This window comes from Zootermopsis nevadensis, unplaced genomic scaffold (genome assembly GCF_977971745.1).
Source record: "Zootermopsis nevadensis isolate Lab colony 2312 unplaced genomic scaffold, Znev_1.0 Znev_ptg000030l, whole genome shotgun sequence".
In the NCBI taxonomy this organism is placed as follows: domain Eukaryota; kingdom Metazoa; phylum Arthropoda; class Insecta; order Blattodea; family Termopsidae; genus Zootermopsis; species Zootermopsis nevadensis.
The window spans coordinates 4,611,053-4,631,305 of record NW_028259162.1 but is presented as its reverse complement, the minus strand read 5'-3'; the positions used below and the strand labels follow the sequence as shown (position 1 = coordinate 4,631,305).

The following is a 20,253-nucleotide window of genomic DNA, read 5'->3' as shown; positions in this document are numbered from 1 at the left end:
TTTCTTAATTTGACTTTTAATAATTGACGGAGTTTCTGGCTGTCGTCTCAGAAGATAAAGTTGTTTTATTTTGTTCAGTACTAAATTTTATAGCGCGTGGAGGTGAAATGGCGTATGTATTGTTAAAATTAACTTATTTTTTTAGCTGAATTTTTAATTTACCCAGGTCTGCCACCTGACGTCACTTTCAATACCAGTATTTTATTTTACAAGAACTGATTAGCGTTACATTCTCCATGGGACTTTCATTTTAATACGACGAGTCGCTACTTTTTTAGAAAATGAAACATTTTTTAATTGAGATTAATTCACCGAAAATGCTTAGTGTTGACTCCAGATACCATTTTTGTTTCGAAATCCGTGAAGAATCTGTAGAGATGAAACATGCGGATATACGAACAGCTGCTAGTACAGAGAACCCATAAATGTTTTGTATCCTTACTAGCATTGGGCAGGCTTCATTTATCTGCTTGGGAACGTTGACGGCAACATTATTTCAACAAAGCGTCACCTAACGAAATTATTCATTTACGTTACTTACAGCATCTTGTCGTTCGCTCTTGGAGCTACGTATATCGGAACAGGTAATGTAAAGTTTGAGCATCGATCTACAGTCCTGTTCGGTCAAACAAGTTCGCCGAAGAATGGCTGACGAGTTTAATTCGAACAAGTTCTCAGAACAGACGCCACTAGCTCATTTATTGCCTTTCGATTTGTAAAATGTATAAGTTACGTAATACTAACGTTCGATACCAATAATTCTCAAACTGTGTTGCGCGGGACGCCGGTGTTCTGTGAGGAACTCGCAGTGAACTTGCAGTGGTAGTTAAATGAGACCACTAGAGTGTTTTGCTCTATCCACACAACGTTTGATCCACTTGGAACGTTGTCTTTTTTTGGGGGGGGGGGTCAAAGAAAATTGAACCAACAACGAGACCTATCAAAGTCACATCCTATTCACTTAACATGTGTATCAAAAATAAATAAATAAACGAAAGACAGGTCGTAGTATCTCAGAGGGTTTAGGCTTTGCCGTCAGACTTAATCCAGGGCAGCATTTCTTCCTGTGAGTAGTAGCGTGTATGACCACCCTAATTAGCATTTTGTTCGATATTGATAATACCGAAAGGCAAAATATCCAAAGAAACGTGTACAGACGGATTAGAATTTTTCTGTGAGGTACAATGTTTTGTTCTGAACAGTACAACAGGCAAATTGATAAGGGACTGTACACAGGCAGTGCGCTACTATCGATTCAAACAATCTCCATCTCTCTCTCTCTCATCCACTATACCACACAGACTCGCAGACTTGCCCCGATGTTCCAGGTCTGTCAGCCACCACCTTGCGCAGTGACGTCACTGAAACGCACCACCCTGTCGGACCAATAGCAGGGTTCTAGTTAGGTTCAGAGGGTGTACTGTAGGCATCGTAAGGTCAGGTACATTGTGTGAACTTGTGTGTGTGAGTGCGTAAGAATGAGGTGCTACTTCTCTGGGAGTTACTGAAGAATACCGTAATATCATTGTTGTTATTGTGTTTTGCAGAGTTTAAATAGTGTATATCGTTATTTAGTTTGTATGTATACGTAAATCGCACAAGTACTGTCACTTGATTAAAATATTCGGTGGTGCTCAATTGGTTGTCAGCATGAATGTTACAAGACTTGGTGAGTGAATATTCAGTATTTGCTTCTCTTTAAAGTTTCATTTGACGTATTTGTGTTGCGCGTTAATTTTACCGGGGCATTGAACATTCGAATATATGAAGATTATTTACTTAGTATGATACGTCATGTGGTTGAACGCGTTAATTGGGTATTTTAATATGGTCCTAAAATGTTGTATTTGTATTTTCAGGATATCGTTTATTTATCGTTTAATGGTAACTCTGTTATATATCTCGGTAAATATAACTACACAACGTTAACAAACGTTTCAGGTAAATGCCGTATTTTTAACGATAGAAAATTCTGTAGTCAATTAATTTAATCATGATAAGGGCGACAGCTCAGTCAGTATAATGAATGGCTTATGGCTAGACAGTCTTAGTTCAGGACGCACGTCTTGTCCTCCACTGCTCCATTGCTTATAGGATCACAATGGTATCTGTGCCCCTTTTAACCAGAATACCTATTGTCCGATCTTAACGAAATTTGGTCAGCATATTTAGCCTACGTTGTAAGTTCTCCCCAGAAATAAAGTATCTTACTGATAATGTGTCCGTTCGAATGCCGTTCATGCATTGTAATTGATGATGATAAGTAGTCTAATATTTGATGTTGTCTAATATCGAATAAGAAATGATACCATAAATTTCATTTAGAATAAATGTGAAAGGAAGCAGTTGTGGCGAATTGTAAGAGGCTTTCCGAACATTCTTCATGGGAGATGAAGAAAATCACGAAAATTCCACAGGGATGACCCAGGTTTGATCTGTGATTCTCCTGAATACAAGATAAATTTATCTTTTCCGTGCCGTGTGTATAGACGTCTGTATAGGCTCTTAGCTCGTGATATATCTCTCAGTTACATAAGAATTTCTTTACCTTGCGATCTTTTTGTCCTTCGTTGTTATATGCACCGATCACGATATCTGAGTTGTGACTATTCACATTCACCATTAATTATTATAATTGCATTTAGTTTGGCGTTGCGTAACTGCTGTATTACAGCGTCATTACGTAAGAATTCAGAATTTCGAGTTGCGAAGTGTGAAACGAGCAGCGCAGACGCGGTGAGAGGATGTTGATATTGGCTTATATTCTTCTGTATCAGGAAGGACAGCCTACGCATTAAGTGCCAAGTAATGGGATTTTGTGAACCTTGAAATTCACGTTTGGGTTTCATAAAAAACTAGTATATTGATCTACTGTTAGCAGGAACAATTGATTTATAATCTCTATTTCAGGTGATTAAAGGTGTCGTAAATGGTAACATTATAGATCATTATAAACTTACTCAAACAGATCTTTGGAATTCTAAAATCTTTATCAACACGTGGCTCCAAGAAGATTAAATCTTTAAATTGGTTGATTACAGGAATACGTAAGAGGGTTTAAATACAAATAGTCTACGCGTGATGTCTCTGTGAAAAATTGTAATGACGATGATAACAGTGATTGTGATAGTAATGATAATAATCATATTTGTGTTTTAACTGATCCACAAATTTGGTATGAAAGGCCGCCAGCCAGTCAGAGATTCTCAAATTTTGGATGATTTAGTGACGATGCGACAATAACATTACATTTACTTCACAGAACCACGCATTACCTTAAATTTGCGTCGAACGTGAGTGAATTGGGCTTGTAGAGCTATCAAGTCGTGTCACAACCAGTAAGACAAAAAAAGGTTTGAACTTTGTTACAGTAATGGATGGATATTTTCCAGATCCTTCCAACGTACTGTGGGGCACAAAAGCATAAACTGATTGCTTAGTAAAACGTTATCATTCTGTAAAATGTTAACGAAATTAATAATTTAATATCTCCCCAGTTCGTACGTTTACATTTGCGTGTTGCAGTAAACCCCTCTTTGTGTGTGACGTAGTGACGGAATGGTAATCAATATATGGACAATAACATTTTTATTCCCCTTTGCTAACGTCCGTGTTGAGAGGCCATTCCCCGGCAGAGAGAGAGAGAGAGGAGTGGGTTCATGCTTGAAAAGAGGCTAATCTGGAAACAGCATAAATGACCCTCAAACTGAAGCAGCAGTGAATAGGCGATCCCGGAATTTACGACCTGATTGGTTTCTCGAGAGTCGATGTAATTTGAACCCTTATTTCCGACACGCACGACGTTACAAATGACCTTTTCGTTCCTGGAAACCCAATTAATACCAGAATAATACTAAACAGAAATTGCCTACTGAAATGATGGGGAAAAAGGCCTCTACAAAGATTCAGTATGAAAATAAAGCACAGAAAATATGTTTGAAAATTCTTAAATGTGCATATCGCAAACGTTTCGGTGAATGAAATTCCTTTATCTTCTGCGTCGTACGCCGTCGTAAATTTTGGGGAGGGGGGGTTAGGGGCTGTTAACATGAAGAGAAAAATGGCAGTGAGTCTGGGGTCGCCTGAGGCTCACGTTTACAAGTGGCAGCACTGTTTTCACGAAGTAGCTTTTTGCTTTATAAATGGAAGTGAGGTATTATGTTGTCTCGAGGAAGAAAAATTATAAATCGGCCACAAACAGTTGATCGAAATAGAGGTCCATTTACACGTCCGACCTGTTCAGTGAGAGGAACATAATGCAATATTTATAAAACGTAGTCAAATCTGCAAATTCTTTGAATAACTTAGCGTGTTCGCTTTAAGAAGTCGTTTTCAGTTCTCTTGTGTTATTTCGACTCAAAGCCACTCCAGCAAATCCTTCAAGAGGAAACGCTGCAAGCCACAAGCACGAACAGAAAGTGTTAATGAAATCCGGTAACGGCTTGTCACGGCCGCAAAAGTCTTGTCTGAAGAGACCTCAGGACTGTCGATCAACTATTAACTTTTGTGGCATTCATTTGTGGGCGAGATGGACCGTCGATGTGGTATATTCGGAATCCGAAATTTTGCTGGGAATATTGTCAGACAGATTTGTAAATCTATTATCGTGTTGTTTGGCTTCAATCTTACTACTTCTTGTGGTATATAAACTATTCACGCTACCGTTTTCTGTAATATTTAACCCGACAGATTGCGGTTAATCGATTTCAATTTGTCCAAGTGTTAAAACCGAGAAACAACATGCCAGGCATTGATTCTGTACACTCTCTTACAGTAAACAGTGTGGACTGGTGTCATCTGGAGGAAGATGGAAGTCCAGTGCTGCAGGATATTTCTTTCATCCTTGATTTAATCACGTCTTATAATACTAGACGGAGCGTACAAATCATGACGCTCACAGGTCACTTTAATTTATTCCTTGAATGTGCTTTAAACCCAAATATTCGAAACAGAAAGTAAGCAACCACCTGGCAAAGGAACAGACTATCCTTACAGGTTGCAGCATTTGCGATCAATTCCTGATATTAAGATACTACGAATTTTACTGAAAATTATGCAGATATAACTTTTGAGGTAGGAATCCTCTAGCTTTGTTCTCATTGATATCCATATCAACAGAACACATGTGAAAAGGTAGACATATTCCTACAACCAGGACTGTAGACTGATGCAGATACTTGTAGATGCAGGTTGCTTAGTCACATAGCGTTTTTTTAATTAAGCTAATTACAGTGACTGAATGCGTCATAAAATATAATTCTCAACAATATTTTGAAAAGCGACTTTCACCTTTGCTTTTAATACTTGGAAGTCACGGGGTTGCTGAGGGGCAGGGTAAGATTTCCTGGAACTTTAACTTCACTTCCCTCATGCTACTCAGGATCATGGAATTTCGTAACAGATATAATAACATCATTTTCATATAAATATACCGTAAGTGATTTTCAATCATTGCATTTCGATATTTAGATTATTGTTACGTTATCATTAGAATCGGTCTGTCATAATTTAGATATAATTTATACTGTTTGGAATGTTCGATAACATCGATTGGTATTTCGATAAAATAACCGACATTCGCTAGATTTCTCGACTTTGTGTTGATGGCGACAGTACGTTGAGCAGACGATGGACAGAAACGCGAAGAACTGTGAATTTGTGGCCTCGGCTAACTATTCGAAGAGGACATTGTTGTTAGAACCCATGCAGTAGCAGGTTTTAAAAATAAATGCAGGAGCGTACTGTACAGTTGTGATCAGTGAGGAAGGAAGCATAAGCTATAAGAACACGTTTGACCGAGGAGGCTGTGAATTCTTCCTGGGCAGAAACCCCCATGTTGAACTATTTTTAGAGACCACGAGGTCAGTGCTAACGCCGTGCGGCTCCTACAACGTTGTGTCGATGTTTTATCAATCATTTCTGTTACTGGTTTGTCAACTCGGTAGGAAATATATATATATCTCTCTCTCTGTCTCTCCGTTGTAACTCACCGCACTTTATCACATTTGTTGTTTGTAATGCGTAGATGTTACTGAAGGCATGAAGCCAGTATAAACTCGTAGATAAGAGCGTGTTCCATACTTGGGGACTTTGGATTATGCTATTACAGAGGTTCCATGCTGATAACTTTTAAATTAGTGCGTTGTGATTGGTTGGAACAAGTGATGCTTATGGTGGACGGTATTGTGATGTGAATGACAAGACTTGTTCCTTGAGATGTGGCCGGTTATACACGTTGCCAAACACTCTGCTTCGACTGTGCGGATTATGTAAGTATTACGTACTTTATGAAGTTCTTACGGTATGGCGTACTTAGTATGGAGATGCCTGTTTTGTCTAGGTAGCTTTTTACATTCAGAACTAAACCTCACTAACTAACTAACTAACTAGATGGCTTACCGAACCCGAAGGTTCATCACCGAATTAACAAAAGCCCTCCACCGGACCCTGTCCTGAGCCAACAAAATCTAGTCTCCTTCAACTCCTATCTCCCATAGATCCCGCCTGAGATTATCCTCCCATCTACGTCTAGGTCTCCCCAGAGGTCTCTTCCCCTCAGGCTTCCCAAATAGTGGACCCAACCAACCAGATGGCTTACCGAACCCGAAGGTTCATCACCGAACTAACCAAAGCCCTCCACCGGACCCTGTCCTGGGCCAACAAAATCCAGTCTCGTTCAACTCCTATCTCCCCTAGATCCCGCCTGACACTACACCTGACTGCCATACAAAATCAGTCACAAGCCGATGGGTTAGAGATTAAACTTCCGGTGCTAATTTTAACCAACACCGAACTGTACTGGAAACTGCGGGGGTGGTAAGAGATACGGGTTGCTTTTACACCTCTATTTATCTGCCTTCTCTCTTACTTGCTAGGGTCTTTGACATGAAAGTCTGAGCAAGATGTAGGTCGTCTTACATCCTTGTATTGCAGTAATGTAGTCAAAGATCCAGTTAACATAAGGAACTCTGTACTGTTATAAGGAACGCTCAGTGTAAAGTGCTGTACAACCGGATTTCCAGTTTGGACGATCTGCGCAATTCAGTTCTGTTGGTTTAAAGATTTTTTCCTCAGTCCCTCCAGGCAAACACCAGGATGCGGATCTGTTCCTGTTTATTGGTTTGATAATTCTCTGTCGTTTGAGGATATGAGGGTAGATTATAATCATCCATACAAACTTCGAATGCCATATTATTTATGACTGTGATGGCTAACACATTTACTGTTGGATCATAAAAGTGTGTACGCCAAATGTAGGCTGATATTAAGAACATGCTCCAAAGTTCGTATCTGTCACTAGAATTTTCGAAGTTCAAAATTCAACATCTGGGCTCGTGTAGCTCTAGAACCTTCTGTGTTTTGTATCGGAACTAGTCAATGCCGCTGAATTATACTCGAAGAAACAAGTAGATTCATTTGCTTCCATAAGCTTGAGGTTGTCACGGCGATGAAGATGTTAGTTTTCTGGGTTTTGACGCCGGATAGATACAAGGATTTCGAAGAAATATTTATCATCAGGGCTGGTTCAGCTTTTCATCCAATAAGATAGACATTGACTTACGATAGGCATTTTTGGCTACTATATGTCCACAATTCTGGAAATGGATGAGTTTTTTTAATACGTCCGTACTTAGAGAAATACCAAATAAAAATGTTGATAAAAATAAATGAAGCAGGAACGAAGTTGGTCTAGAAATATCATCTTCACCTCTTTGGACTTAGGACGGTCGATATGAGAGAAGACTGGATAAATTTACGTAGTGAGATGCTCCGTTGTACTCCACTAAACACAGTGAAGATGCTAAAATCAAGGAGGACGAGATGGGCGGGAAATGCAGCACGAATGGCGGGGATTATAAATGGATAAAACATTTATGTTGGAAGTCTTAACGGTAGATCTGGATGGGAGGATAATATTAAAGTGGATATTAGTCAAACTTTGTGAATGTATGTGGACCAGATTCGTCTGGGTCAGTATAGAAACCGTTGACGTGCTTTTGTGGACACTGTAATGAATCATCGAGTTGCATATAGTATGGGGAATTTCTTTGACTCGCTGAGTGACTTTTCGAATCTGAAGAAGGTCTCTGTTCCGTTCTCTCTGCAGTCCTAACATAAGCAAATTCCGCTTGCGATATTTTTGTGCCTGGTCTGCAAAGTTGTTGAATCTTCTGAAGTATGTGTATTTTTGCACAGCACCGAATGAGTGCTGGTCGTCATGGTACGATGACGTGTCTGAATTTCAAGCGCAGAACAAAAACAAACGGAAGCATTGCAGAATTAATTACGATGAAACCGCTATTTGCTTGATAAGATTACGGGACTGACATTCTCGCGAGAGTCATTCACCTCAAACAAATGGAAGAGATGGCTAACCTTGTCAAAATTGAGTTATCTGTCTGCTCTCAAACATTTGCTGTGGCAGAGAGCCGGAGATGGGTCAGAATTATGAAATCGTAGATGGAAACAGAAGGAAAGCTACTAAGGCTATCTATAACATAACCAGGGACCGTGTATTGGTTGTGCACTGCGTATCCAGTTCATGCTAGAGAAGGATGTGTGATTGGAGTGGGCAGATAGGTCGATATAGCAAGTCGATTTTTAACTATTCCGTTTACTTACGCGGCAAGTATGAGGATACAGTTAGAAAGGCAGAAATCTGTAGACGAATAAAGGAATAGAAGCACAAAGGTTTTAAGACGAATTTAATAGCCAGATACAGTGTATCTGATGGAGGCAGAAGTGTGCATCCGAAAGTTATTCATACTGCACTGTGTATTCATTTCATTTGGGAAAGGAGCACATGATTGACAGATAAAACAGATGAATGGATTTAAAATCTATTCAGTTACACGGAGCTTATTCGTGATGTAAATAAACCAAAATAATCAATTCCAAACAAAGCGAATAAAATAGAACTTATTATAAAGTGCCATATTAAAATTGGTTTTGGTTTTTTGGTTCATGGGTATAATCGTTACGTGACACCTTTGGAATCTCGTTTGGGAAAAAGTGGTTTACCGCTAGAATATAAGGCAGGCATTATGCTAATATGTACATCATCCATTGTAGGTTTAACACTTCACGGCGGAATGTTGAGGGATTGTTCAGACGGGAGGTCTTTGGGTATATTTATGTAAAATAGTACAAGACACTTACGTGCAGGTTTTCTAGATGTATGAGGTGCAGTTCCGAGTTACCCTATTGTCTTCACAGAGAATAACTCATTTAGAACTAAGTTATTCTCGAAGAATATTCATTTTTTGATAAGTTTAAATGTACCCAAAATAAAGTATACAGCACTTTAAGACACACTCTGCTGTTATTTCTATTCGTTTTCCAAAGATTCTGGCCTGTTTGATGAACAATATGAGACAACAAGTCTTTGGAACCCGCGGTAGATCTCTCTGGATTAGAGATCAGCCCATCCCATGTCCATCATACAACACAGCAACGTAGAAAGGATCTGCAGTTCTTAAGGCAGATTCGAAACGACTGGAATATGCGTGGCTTAAACCACTTGACCTCACAGCTGGACCGAAATATCCTTTTATTGCAGAGCGTTTAGTATAAAAATGTAAGCATTATCTTGCATCATGGCCCAGTTGAAAAGACGTCACGTTCCATGAGGGCAGGAGGTTACCGACCGTTGCTGGAATGAATTACAGAGCAGACATGGGTTCATTTCCCGGGCTGGGCGATAGCTTTCTCTCGGTGCACTGCGGAATTCCTACGTCACTTTCATCAAGTTGTAGCTGGTAAGATATCAGTAGCAAACGGGTCACGGAGACTTTGAGAGAGTTAACGCCGTACATTTCTTTACATATTCGCAAGTAAATGACGCATTTTTAGACCAAGTAGAACTCCTGTTCTTTTATATATATAATGGTACAGGACCTACCTTGAGGCGTTAATAGTTCAGGTGGCCAAGAAATGTCCAGATTTTAAAGAACTGAACGTTGATTTTCATCCTTTAGATTCTAAAGTTTAGAAGTCCAGAAAATGGAGCCTATTTATTGAGAAACTGTAGTTACTCAACTGGTTGAGAAATCTCCATACTTAGTTGAACCCGAGGGCTCGTTACCGTATTCACAAAAGCCCGCCTGTACACCCTTCATGTTTCTAGTCTACAAATTTACTCCATATTTATTTAAGATCCATTTTAGTATTATCTTTACATCTACGTCTAGTCTTCTAAGTGGTCTCTTCCCTTCCGGTTTTCCAACAAAAATGTTTGTATATCTCACCGCTCTAATCCTAATTCATTTGATCACTGTGATATTTGGTGAATAGTACAAATAATAAATTTTCTCATTTTGCAACACACGTTTTTGTTTTTGAGATACTTTAACGGTGTATTATAAACCGTTACATTGTAGGAAGAAGGGGCAACATCTGACATAAAGGGAGAGGAGGCAACACTAATTGTCACCAGAGCCTCTCGAGCGTGGAGACGAACAAATACGCAGATCTGCAGTACCAGAAGCAGGTCACCAAGCCGGTGATCCTCTTTCAGTGGGCGTATCCTGATGTTTCTTTACAAGAAAAGAGTTGATGGGGGGGGGGGGGGAAGTCAGCTTTTTGCTTATTTGTTGATGTATTGGGCCGGGGGGGGGGGGATAGCGGTTTGGATAGTCTGCAACATATTATAGAGGCCAGCTACGATCAATCTGGGACATCACGGCTGAAGGAGACGGGGCTGAATTGCGTGAAAGATACCGTTTACTCTTCGGCGAGGAGGAAGAGGGGGGGGGGGTCTTTTTTTTCCGTATACTTTTGCGGTTCGTCGTGTTAGAGACCCCCTTTTTCTCGTTCTCCGCCCCCATTGACATTTGTTCTGAGAGGAGTTTTGTAACTTACATAGATGTTTTGAGTAAGAATTAGACGTGGTCTCAGGATGCGAAGTGGAGGTCTGTCAGCCAGTCAATAGTTTAGCAACAAACGACATGTGTTGGTTATCTCAAGTAACGTCGTCGAGCACTCAAGCGTCGTCTTATTTCGTTGAATTTGTTATAAAACGCTGCTGTAACGATTTCTGTCATAGTAGCACTTTATTTGATGCGGTTAAGTTGTCATAATGCATGCGCCTTAGAGTGTCAGTGTGTTTGTAGACTTGTAAATGCCAGGAAGAATTAAGAGCAGTGGGTACTGGCGAGAGCCATCGGTTTAAACTAATGTGGCGTGTTATGTGACTTTGTTCCAAGAAATATAGAGGAGAAGAAATAGGCATATAAACTAGCGAAAGACCAATTAAATTGTATAACAGTTTGCATTATAAGAAGATAAGTTGTGTTTCGGCTGTAAATTGTCTTTGTTCTGAACTTAAAATTAAAAAAAAATATTTGTGCATTACACGGTTTCTAAAAGCTGCGTTGCTTGTCTAATTACCTCAGTCGGCATCATTCAAGGATTTTATTTGAGCTAAAGACGTGATTGCGATTATGAAAAAATTAGGAAATACTGAGAGTGGCTGTGATCGTGTTTCTGCTGTATTGGACCGGGAGAATAAATATAATTAATATTTTCTCGAATATATCATTTAAAAATGAGGATTCAGTGAAGGGTGTTCGTTGTGAGAAAGACCCCATAAAACACGGGAAATAGTTCCTATTGAAAAATACGCCATGAAATAAAAGTGGTGGTGAAAATCCCAACATACGAAAGCTGCATGGAGTTCGCCTGACAGGAAGTCGAGTGGTCTACATATATCGATCATTTGCTGTGGAAAGTAAGGTGGAGATATGGGGATTTTAACTCGAAACACGTACTCAGAACTCGCAAGCAACAACAACAACAACGACCCAGATGAAAAGAAGGAAGAACGACTTTCTGGTCGGGTTAAATCGTCAAGACTGCGCAACTGTAAGTTAATGAGCATGCTTGTCATGGCCAGTGTTCCAAACAGCGAAAATCCGACACTAATTACAGATCCTGGGAGTTCGTGTACAATGAAACCTCTTTAATCCGGATGTCGCTTGATCCGAAGTCCTAGGTCGTTCTGTATCGGGCCGTCGCCCTCGCTTAATTATTTGCTAACATCCGCACATTGAAGGCGTCTGGTGCTGTCATCCTGAAATAATTACCTTTTCATGCTCTGAAGGCGTTTTGAATGTGAACGTTGAGCTTTTAGCATTAGGGATAAAATGAACATTCCTGAAGAGTTAGATGTTGGCTTTAGTGCTTAATCCAGACTGCCTACCTTAACTATTCACGAAGGAGAGGTTATACTGCACGCGTATATTTGTTATAAAACAGTATACGGCGTAAAAATGGATACTGGATTTAATTGGCTGGAGTAAGGATCCATTGGCGGACCCTTGTGAAGACTGAAGATGGCTGTCTTCTGGGTTATTGCGCCGTGTAGTCTGGTAGAAGTTTACCGACATTTCAGATGCCCTTGCTGCTTATCGCCCTGATGATGGAGCCTGCAAGGACCTCTGAAACGTTGGTAAACTTCTACCGGACTACACGGCCCAACAACCCAGAAGAGAGCCATCTTCAGACTCACCACCGTGAAAACCTCAAATCCTTCCGAACTGCAAAATGTCTTTGTCAGCATGGAGTAAGGTGCGAACATAAAATTGAAGAATGGTTTGTTACATTTGTTTCCATGTGTGAACATCTGATACTGTGTATGCTCGATGCCGTCTGTGAGACTACGGGCGAGTAGGTCGGTCTGTATTTCTGGAGTCCTGCATAATATCTTGTTAATCAAGTGCATACACATATGTTGAAATTATATTTATTTTAACGGAAAGTCGACGCCAATAAGTCGTAGAATGTAGAATGTTTAATTTTTAAAAGGGTAATGTTTGTTTTCGGAGAACAACAGACTTTCTACAAACAGCAAGTGTCTTAGCACCTTCATAAAGGAATTAGAAGCGTATATGAATGACGCCTTTTTCTTGAAATTTGAGTTTTCGTGTTACATAGCTTTTATGGTTCTTGGCAAGAGGATGGGTGTCTTCTGGGCTGTAGCGTCGTGAAAACTTCAAATCCCATTTGGTTCTTGTTTAGTTCGAAAATGGCATTTATGCGTAATATAATTTGATTCAAACATAAAATGCTTGTATGTGCTGATCTTCGGAGAAATTCAGCTGGAGAAAGACTACGGAAATAGTGTGACTAAATAGGCGTGAGTAATCATCATGTGGAGAAAACTCGACGAGGGTGGAGATTTTCCATGTTTTAATGGTAAATGAAGCAGCAATGCAGGCGTTGCTTGTTTGGTGGTTGTTCTTTTGTCTTGATGGTTATTACAAAACTATCCATCACAATTCAAATGTTAAGATGCCAGTTTCACCAAATCTCACAGTTATGAAGCTTTTATAAATAATGGTTGATTTTAAGGTAGGCGAGAGGGTAAAGACAGAACTTCCATCTGCCTCCTCACATTGACCCGTGTCACAAAAGCGTACTGGTTTGGCGCGCGTTCTAGATACCGAATGACTCAGTCTGTGTGAAGAGGGAACATGCAGATCAATGGTACAGGAATCAGATTTGTTGAGAAACCGGGCGGAGAACCCAAATAATTGTGTTCTGTCATTAGGCTCACGAGTCAGTGTCGCATCAGCTGCAGTGGCTGCATTCCTACCGGTTCTTACACAGTTATACAAATTGAATTATTGCATCTCGCATGTTAATTGCTTTTAAAAGCATGTTAGAGTTGTCCTCGTTTACTTCGTGAACAATGCAGACGAGTTTGCGGTAGATAGGCGACGTAGAAACCAAGAATCATAGCAGTAGCTAATACAAGTTTAATGTAAACATAAACTGTTTCCATCTTTAGAGCTGAAACTTTTGTGGTTTACTTAAAGACGCTGTCAGTAGCTCACACAGTATAGCGTCCAGTGCACCTCATCCTGATCGAGGCGAAGCCAATCCACGCTATCCCTCTGCAAGATCAATTTTGAAACTATCCTCCCATTTTCGCCTGTCTCCAGAATGATTTCTTCCTTTGTTGTTCTCCGATAAAAATTGTGTGTGCTTTTCTTATTTCTTTCATGCATGCAACACGTTATAATTGATATGTATATTGTATAAAGGCCACATGGCGTGACACGATAGGAAACCTGAACTGGGCACAATACCGATGCCCCAGATGTGAGTTGGGTCGCCACACTTCTGGGGGCTATCTGCTCATGCCACTTGCAACTCGCAACGTGGATGGTAGTCACGATTATTGTCCACTGACCTTACAGTATTTTTTTAACAAAGGCCAGTGCATTCGCCAGTCTCTTCCTACTTCTTCCTTCCTGTTACACAACTTTGCAGCGACCAGTTTTCTCTTGCAAAATACGATGTTCGCGTCAGCGTGCTTGCATCCTGAGACTCATATGTAAGCTTATATATTGCCTCATTAACCCCTTAAAGCAAAATGCTAACTGTATGTCCCACCTGCTTCAACAGTCAACACCATTTCATTTTGTATATATGGGTTTCGTATGATTCTCAGTGCAAACTGCGATAATTTCCTAAAACAGCTTTAACCAGTCTATCTTTTGTAATGGTGATGTGATGAAGTGTTTTCTTCTCTAAACGGACTGAATTCTGAAATCTTATTCGGCGAACTTCGGCTTAAATGGGTTAAGGAACTGCTGGCGTGAAATACTACATGTTAATTAACGATGTTGATGACTCTGAGGATGCTTGTGGTGGTGATCTGAGAGCAGAGAGATGGCGATGGTTGGGGAAGAGAAAGCGGGCAGAAGCTGAGAGGTGGGGGAAATTGATAGCAGTTCGATGACCCCCATCTCCGTATCTGGTTGAGAAGACCGAAGCGCGGTTAGAAACGAGAATGGGCACACGTAGGCGCTGCCAGTCTGATGCTGCCATGTTCTGCTTCGTGGCCTTTGTTACGAGAGACTCGCGTTGAAAGTTTAACGCGTTCCGTAGCGTATGTGTGTAGGTACGTACTAAATCTAGCAGAGTCCTTCTTGAGAAGATGGTACACGCAGCTAGTCAACCAATTCCTCCCATTTTTTGCCCCCCCCCCCCCCCCCCCCCCCCCCCCGAAGGTCCATTGCAGTCTTTACAGGAGCCCGACACTGGTTCCTATCCTTAGCCAGACAAATCCAGTCCACATAACCTAACCCAACTTTAGTAACATCCATTCTGATCTATTTGTCCTATCCACGCATGTGTCTTCCATTTATGTATGTATATATGTGTGAAAACGATGTGACAGATGTCGCGGCCTGTTTTAAAAACTTTGCCCTCAATGTTTGTCAAGAGTCCAATGAAAACTACCATAAACCTGAGTAGAGCTAGCCGGTTTTCGAACCCGGATTAAAACGAAGGAGGTGTGGATTGTGCAGTGGGAGTACAACCTCCCGACCACCGCTTTAGTTGTGAATCTTTAATTTTGAACGGCATTTAACGCCAAAGAAAATTCTGAAGGAAATGTTTGTGATTTAACACATGACAGCTGTTATTCTTATCTTTTCCATTACCACAAAATACTAACTCAACAGAACGTATCAGCCAGTATTCGATGTTGTCCTATGGAAAAGGAATTGTGATGGTGGTCTGGTCTTCGCGAGAGAGGATTGGAGGTAAAACTATTGCAAGAAAGCAAAACAGTGAGTTCGGTAGCTGAAGGCGATGTAGTGACAACGCAGTTGTACAAGCTTTTGACTTTTGTCTAACCAGTGTTTGTTTTTTGATTATAATCTTGCCTTGAAGTTTGCACTGTAAGGAGTGGGCGGGGTACCCTATAATACCTTGACTTTGTGCTTGCCAGTATCACAACGTATAATTCTGCCTGCAGACGTCTCTCGTATTCAGCTATCAGCAAGTTGCCCACAGAGTCGCAGGGAGGTAAGTTTCCGCTTGCGTCCTCCACAAAGTGATAGGCCGGTAGTGTTTGCGACTAATGTAATTAAAATGAGCCTTTCTTCCGAGCTCATACTACAACGTGGATCCAAACTGGTAGGATGTTTTATGAAGTACATTGGAAGATATACGGAAGATGTCGAGTATCGGGGTTGGCCCTATAATTTCTCTGCGTAACGTAACGATATCGAATGACAGAAGGAAATAAAGAGAGAAAGGAGATTATAGCATAGGAGAAGAAAGGCTAAGAAAAGAGAGGAGAAAGGAAGACAGTAAAAGATAATTGAGGAAAAGAGAAAAGGTAAGAAGAAATGGGAGAAGAGCGAAGAGAATAGAATTGCGGGAGAAATTCTGGAGAAGTGCTGGAGAAATTCTGCATAAGTCCTGGAGTGGTGTAGGATAAGTCCTGGATAGTTTAAGGAATTTCTTTGGTCATGTAGAAGTGCTGGAGAAGTCCTGGAAGGTTATTTGGAAGTCCTTAAGCGGCGGTGGGTGTGATCCTATGCGTGTCGGTTATTTTGGATGAGTTTATGTTTGATTGGGATAAGTTACATTGGATTTGGTTGCATTATATTGGCTTAGGTTAGGTTAGGTTTAGCTAGGTTAACTAAGGTAATGTTAGGTTGTTTAGGTTAGATTAGATAAGGTTGTATTGTTTTCCGATGGGTAGAATGTCCTGGAGAATTTATAACGTGTTCATCGCGTGGTCGTGGGGATGTCCTGGAGAATTTCTGGAGAAATTCTGGATAAGTTGGATAGTGGTGTAGGACAAGTCCTTGATAGTTTATGCAGAATTTCATACAATGATACTACATTTTGTCAACAAGGTGGGTTTTTTATGAATCTCGTAGAAAAACAGAATTTTTTTTGCTAAGCAGCATTAACCGGTTATTTTAATAGACAAACGTTGTGTTTTATTTGTGGTAGGAACTGAATTCTTAAGCATTATTACTGCGTACTTTAAAAGTTTAAAGGTGAGTCAGATGATTTGAAAGGATACGTATGTACGGTGGACTAAATTTAATAGGGTAGGAAGCTGTCCAGGAACGAGGTCTATTATGTGTGCTGGTTTTTATGGTTATGGGTTCGGACCTTACGCCTAACCCTCGCTTTGGAGGGTCGAGATCTGCTTACGGAATGTTGGTGGGAATGCTCTTGGCCATTTGAAAGACCGATTAGTATTTGGGAAGATGTCATTAAGATGGGCCGTAAGAGGATAAGATAGTGAGAATTGTAGATAGATGTAACCGTAGGCAATGATCTTCGGATTCTCCTTTCTGAGATTTGATTATCCGGACGTTTGCCTGGAATGATTGAGTAAAACCGCGAAAAACGCAGGATGATCATTACTCATCAGAGACTAGAACGGGATACCGGAACCTGTCGAATACATGCCTGTCACGTTATTGCGTTTACTTTCCGAACTTAACGACATTTAGATAGCAGATCTACTCACCTATCTGATTTTTTTCGTCACTCCTCTAACAGGATGTAGGTCCTATTGAAAAATGTACAGAAATACTTAAGAATAACAAAAGGTGCCCGCCAAGTCGCGTCGCAGACAAACTTACTGATTTTTTTTCAGTGATGGTCAAGTCAGAGGAACGTAAAGTTTCTGCATGGACGTCATATGCGTATCGTCGTAAAGCGGAGAACGCATGGGATGTACAACGAAAACACCTCAGTCGTATTCGAGAGCAGAATTTCGTTTTTGTCCCCGTGACAGGTCATTGAATTTGGCTGCAGGACTAATGGGCGATCACAAGACGAGAAACTCATGAAACTCGGCGATCATAGGATAAGAGGGCGTCCGTCACGTAGCGCGAGGTGCGTGATTACGTCCTGCAACTGTGGCCAACGGGCGTCTTTGTTGCCAACTTGGCAGCCTTAGAGCGGCTCCTACACACGATCTGCCCTATCCGGTGCCTAATTAACACGTTCGACTGGAAATCACAGGCAGTAAAGTAAACGAATACATATTCTCCTCGCCGTGAATTAGAAATAAACTGATGAAGTGCCAAACCCGTTTTGGTAGTACTTTTAGTAGATATTTACGCTTTCTTTACAGAAATTCCATTTGGTTTGTTACTGTAAGTCTGTATAGCCTAATATAAGTAGACTTTGCTGTAAGGTGTCTGGAGAATGTGGTCTTCATCGGTACACAAGAACCCCTACATGAAGCTCATATCGAACTTGAGACTTTCTGGTAGGCAGCTCAGCGTACACAATTAGTACTAACAGGTTATTGGTTAGAAGATCTATAGTTACTAGTCAGGTCAACTAGTCCTCCGTTTTGATGCCTTAGGATTCGTTACAGTTTTCACAGAAGCCAACCATCCTGAGACAATTTCATTCAGTCACACCACAACCAAGTTTTCTTTTCATCTGTTGCTATTTCGTCCTAGCGATTTTCAATAATAGTTCTGAAACTAAAGGAATCTCATACATTTCCGTTTACAAAGGTATTTTAAGGGGAGTTGACGATTTGGCTGATTGGCGATTAGCTGATTTTTAGATTCGTGCATTGAGGCTCAGTCGGTTCTGTGGTTCGCTGCCGAAAGGTTAGGAATCACAGCCCGGGTGGAGGGGCAGGAAGTGTTATGATAGGATTTACGGCCCTATTAAAACACCATTACGGCTAACCAAAATGGTGACAGCATTCGGTACCGAGATTGTGGCTAATTTTATGACCTCGCTGGATCAGATAACTGGATCGCGTGCAAGAATGAGATACGCATTTCTTATTTTCATATTTTCTTTGACGCCTTATATTTTCGTTGTATGTATCTTAAGGCCCGAAGGCCAGCCGGGAGAATAGACTTGGAACGGTCTGACGAAGTGGCGTGATCTCATGTGAGCCTTCTGCCCTTCTATTCCTAAACGGAAATATGTGTCGTGGCTAACGCTTCCTGGCGTCCTAACTTGTGCCTGGGAGGGTGGGAAGAGTAAGGTAAGACTACACACAGTGTAACAGATGGAATTACAGACCTGAATTTCCATATTTTTTCGGATAATTTTATGATAATATAGGCAGTGCATTCATACTGTCCGATTTTTTTGTGTTGGCCGCTGGGTTTCTCATAATGAGAATAATAACAGTAGTAATTAGGTTTTTTCGGCGCATTCAGTTGATAGCGTCTAAATAATAACATATTGAGTACATAATCGTCTGCTTCGTATATAAATGACAACTATTAGGACGTATAAGACACTAATATTTTATTTAACGTAATTTCAGTTGAAGAAATGGACCAATACCTAGACTACATCGGGGGCCCTGCAGGAGCTCTGGCTCTCACTGGAGTCGCAGCGGCATCGGCCTTTTATCTGGCAAGCCGTCCCACCCCACAGAAACCGCTGGTAGAACTGAACTGTCAAAGCAGGCTCTTGCCGGTAAGTACAGCTGACACATTTATCGAGCTTGAATGTAGTCACAACTGTGTGTATGTTGCGTATTCGCATTTTTCGACTAACATACTTCAATGTAAGACTTGAGGTTCTCACAGCGGTGAGTATGAAGATTTCTGTCTTCTGGGTTGTTGCGCTGTGTAGTCTGGTCGATGTTAACCAACGTTTCAGAGGTCATACTGCCTCCGTCATCAGAGTATGAAGATTTCTGTCTTCTGGGTTGTTGCGCTGTGTAGTCTGGTCGATGTTAACCAACGTTTCAGATTCATCGCCCTGATGACGGAGGCAGTATGACCTCTGAAACGTTGGTTAACATCGACCAGACTACACAGCGCAACAACCCAGAAGACGGATATCTTCAACATACTTCAAGCTATAAACGTAGCGAGGAAATCTAACGTCTGTTACTTTTATTACTGCGACAAATCGACGCTCATTTGTTTTGTATATAGAGAGTTCGATATTTAATCTGAATATTGTTTAAGTAACGCGAAGTAAAGAGAAGCTCTTCTTTCGATGCATTGCACGAAGCTGTGTGTTGTAATGGTGTTTGGGGTTTGCTCATTGGCCTCCAGACTTCATTTCAACGAGCTGATCACCATCCAGGCATTTCAAAGAGAGCAGCTATTTTAACGTCCATACTTGACATTACAGTCTGGATGGCTTTTCTGCACCGGGTGTAAGTTGGCATTTAAGGTTGGGAACAGCTGGCCCAAGTAACGCAATTAACTGCTTGATGACAACGTTACTGACACTTCGCAGCCGCTATTTTGAAAACGTAATCGCTCGAGTCTTGAAAGATTTGTGGCTAGAATTATGAGAAATATAAAATCCTTGCGAACTGCATTTAATTTCCTTCTGTTCAGAGGACGGTCATGTCAACTGCTTCGGTGATCGAGTGAATTGTTTGGGGCCGTAGTTGTAATGAATTTGTCGGTTTTTAGATTTTGAAAGTAATTATGCATCTCTGCTTAAACTTTGCTTTGATCTTGAATACTTGTATTAGACTTT

The 20,253-nt window shown here is 40.8% G+C and overlaps 1 protein-coding gene across 5 annotated transcripts in view; it reads left to right on the top strand.

Moving 5' to 3' along the window:
• The window catches only part of LOC110830156 (long-chain-fatty-acid--CoA ligase 5), a 57,350-nt gene that overhangs the window by 9,311 nt on the left and 27,786 nt on the right, over window positions 1-20,253 (top strand). Inside the window, exons 1-2 of one of the 5 annotated variants that reach the window (XM_087358521.1) lie at window positions 1,439-1,669; window positions 19,073-19,227. In XM_087358521.1, the coding sequence (XP_087214647.1) occupies window positions 1,651-1,669; window positions 19,073-19,227 (174 nt within the window). In that variant the 5' untranslated portion in view covers window positions 1,439-1,650. Of the gene's footprint in view, window positions 1-1,438; window positions 1,670-5,986; window positions 6,270-11,726; window positions 11,863-15,712; window positions 15,820-19,072; window positions 19,228-20,253 lie in introns of those variants that run through there. The other 4 variants (XM_022064718.2, XM_022064708.2, XM_022064728.2 and 1 more) reach the window with 4 other exon arrangements.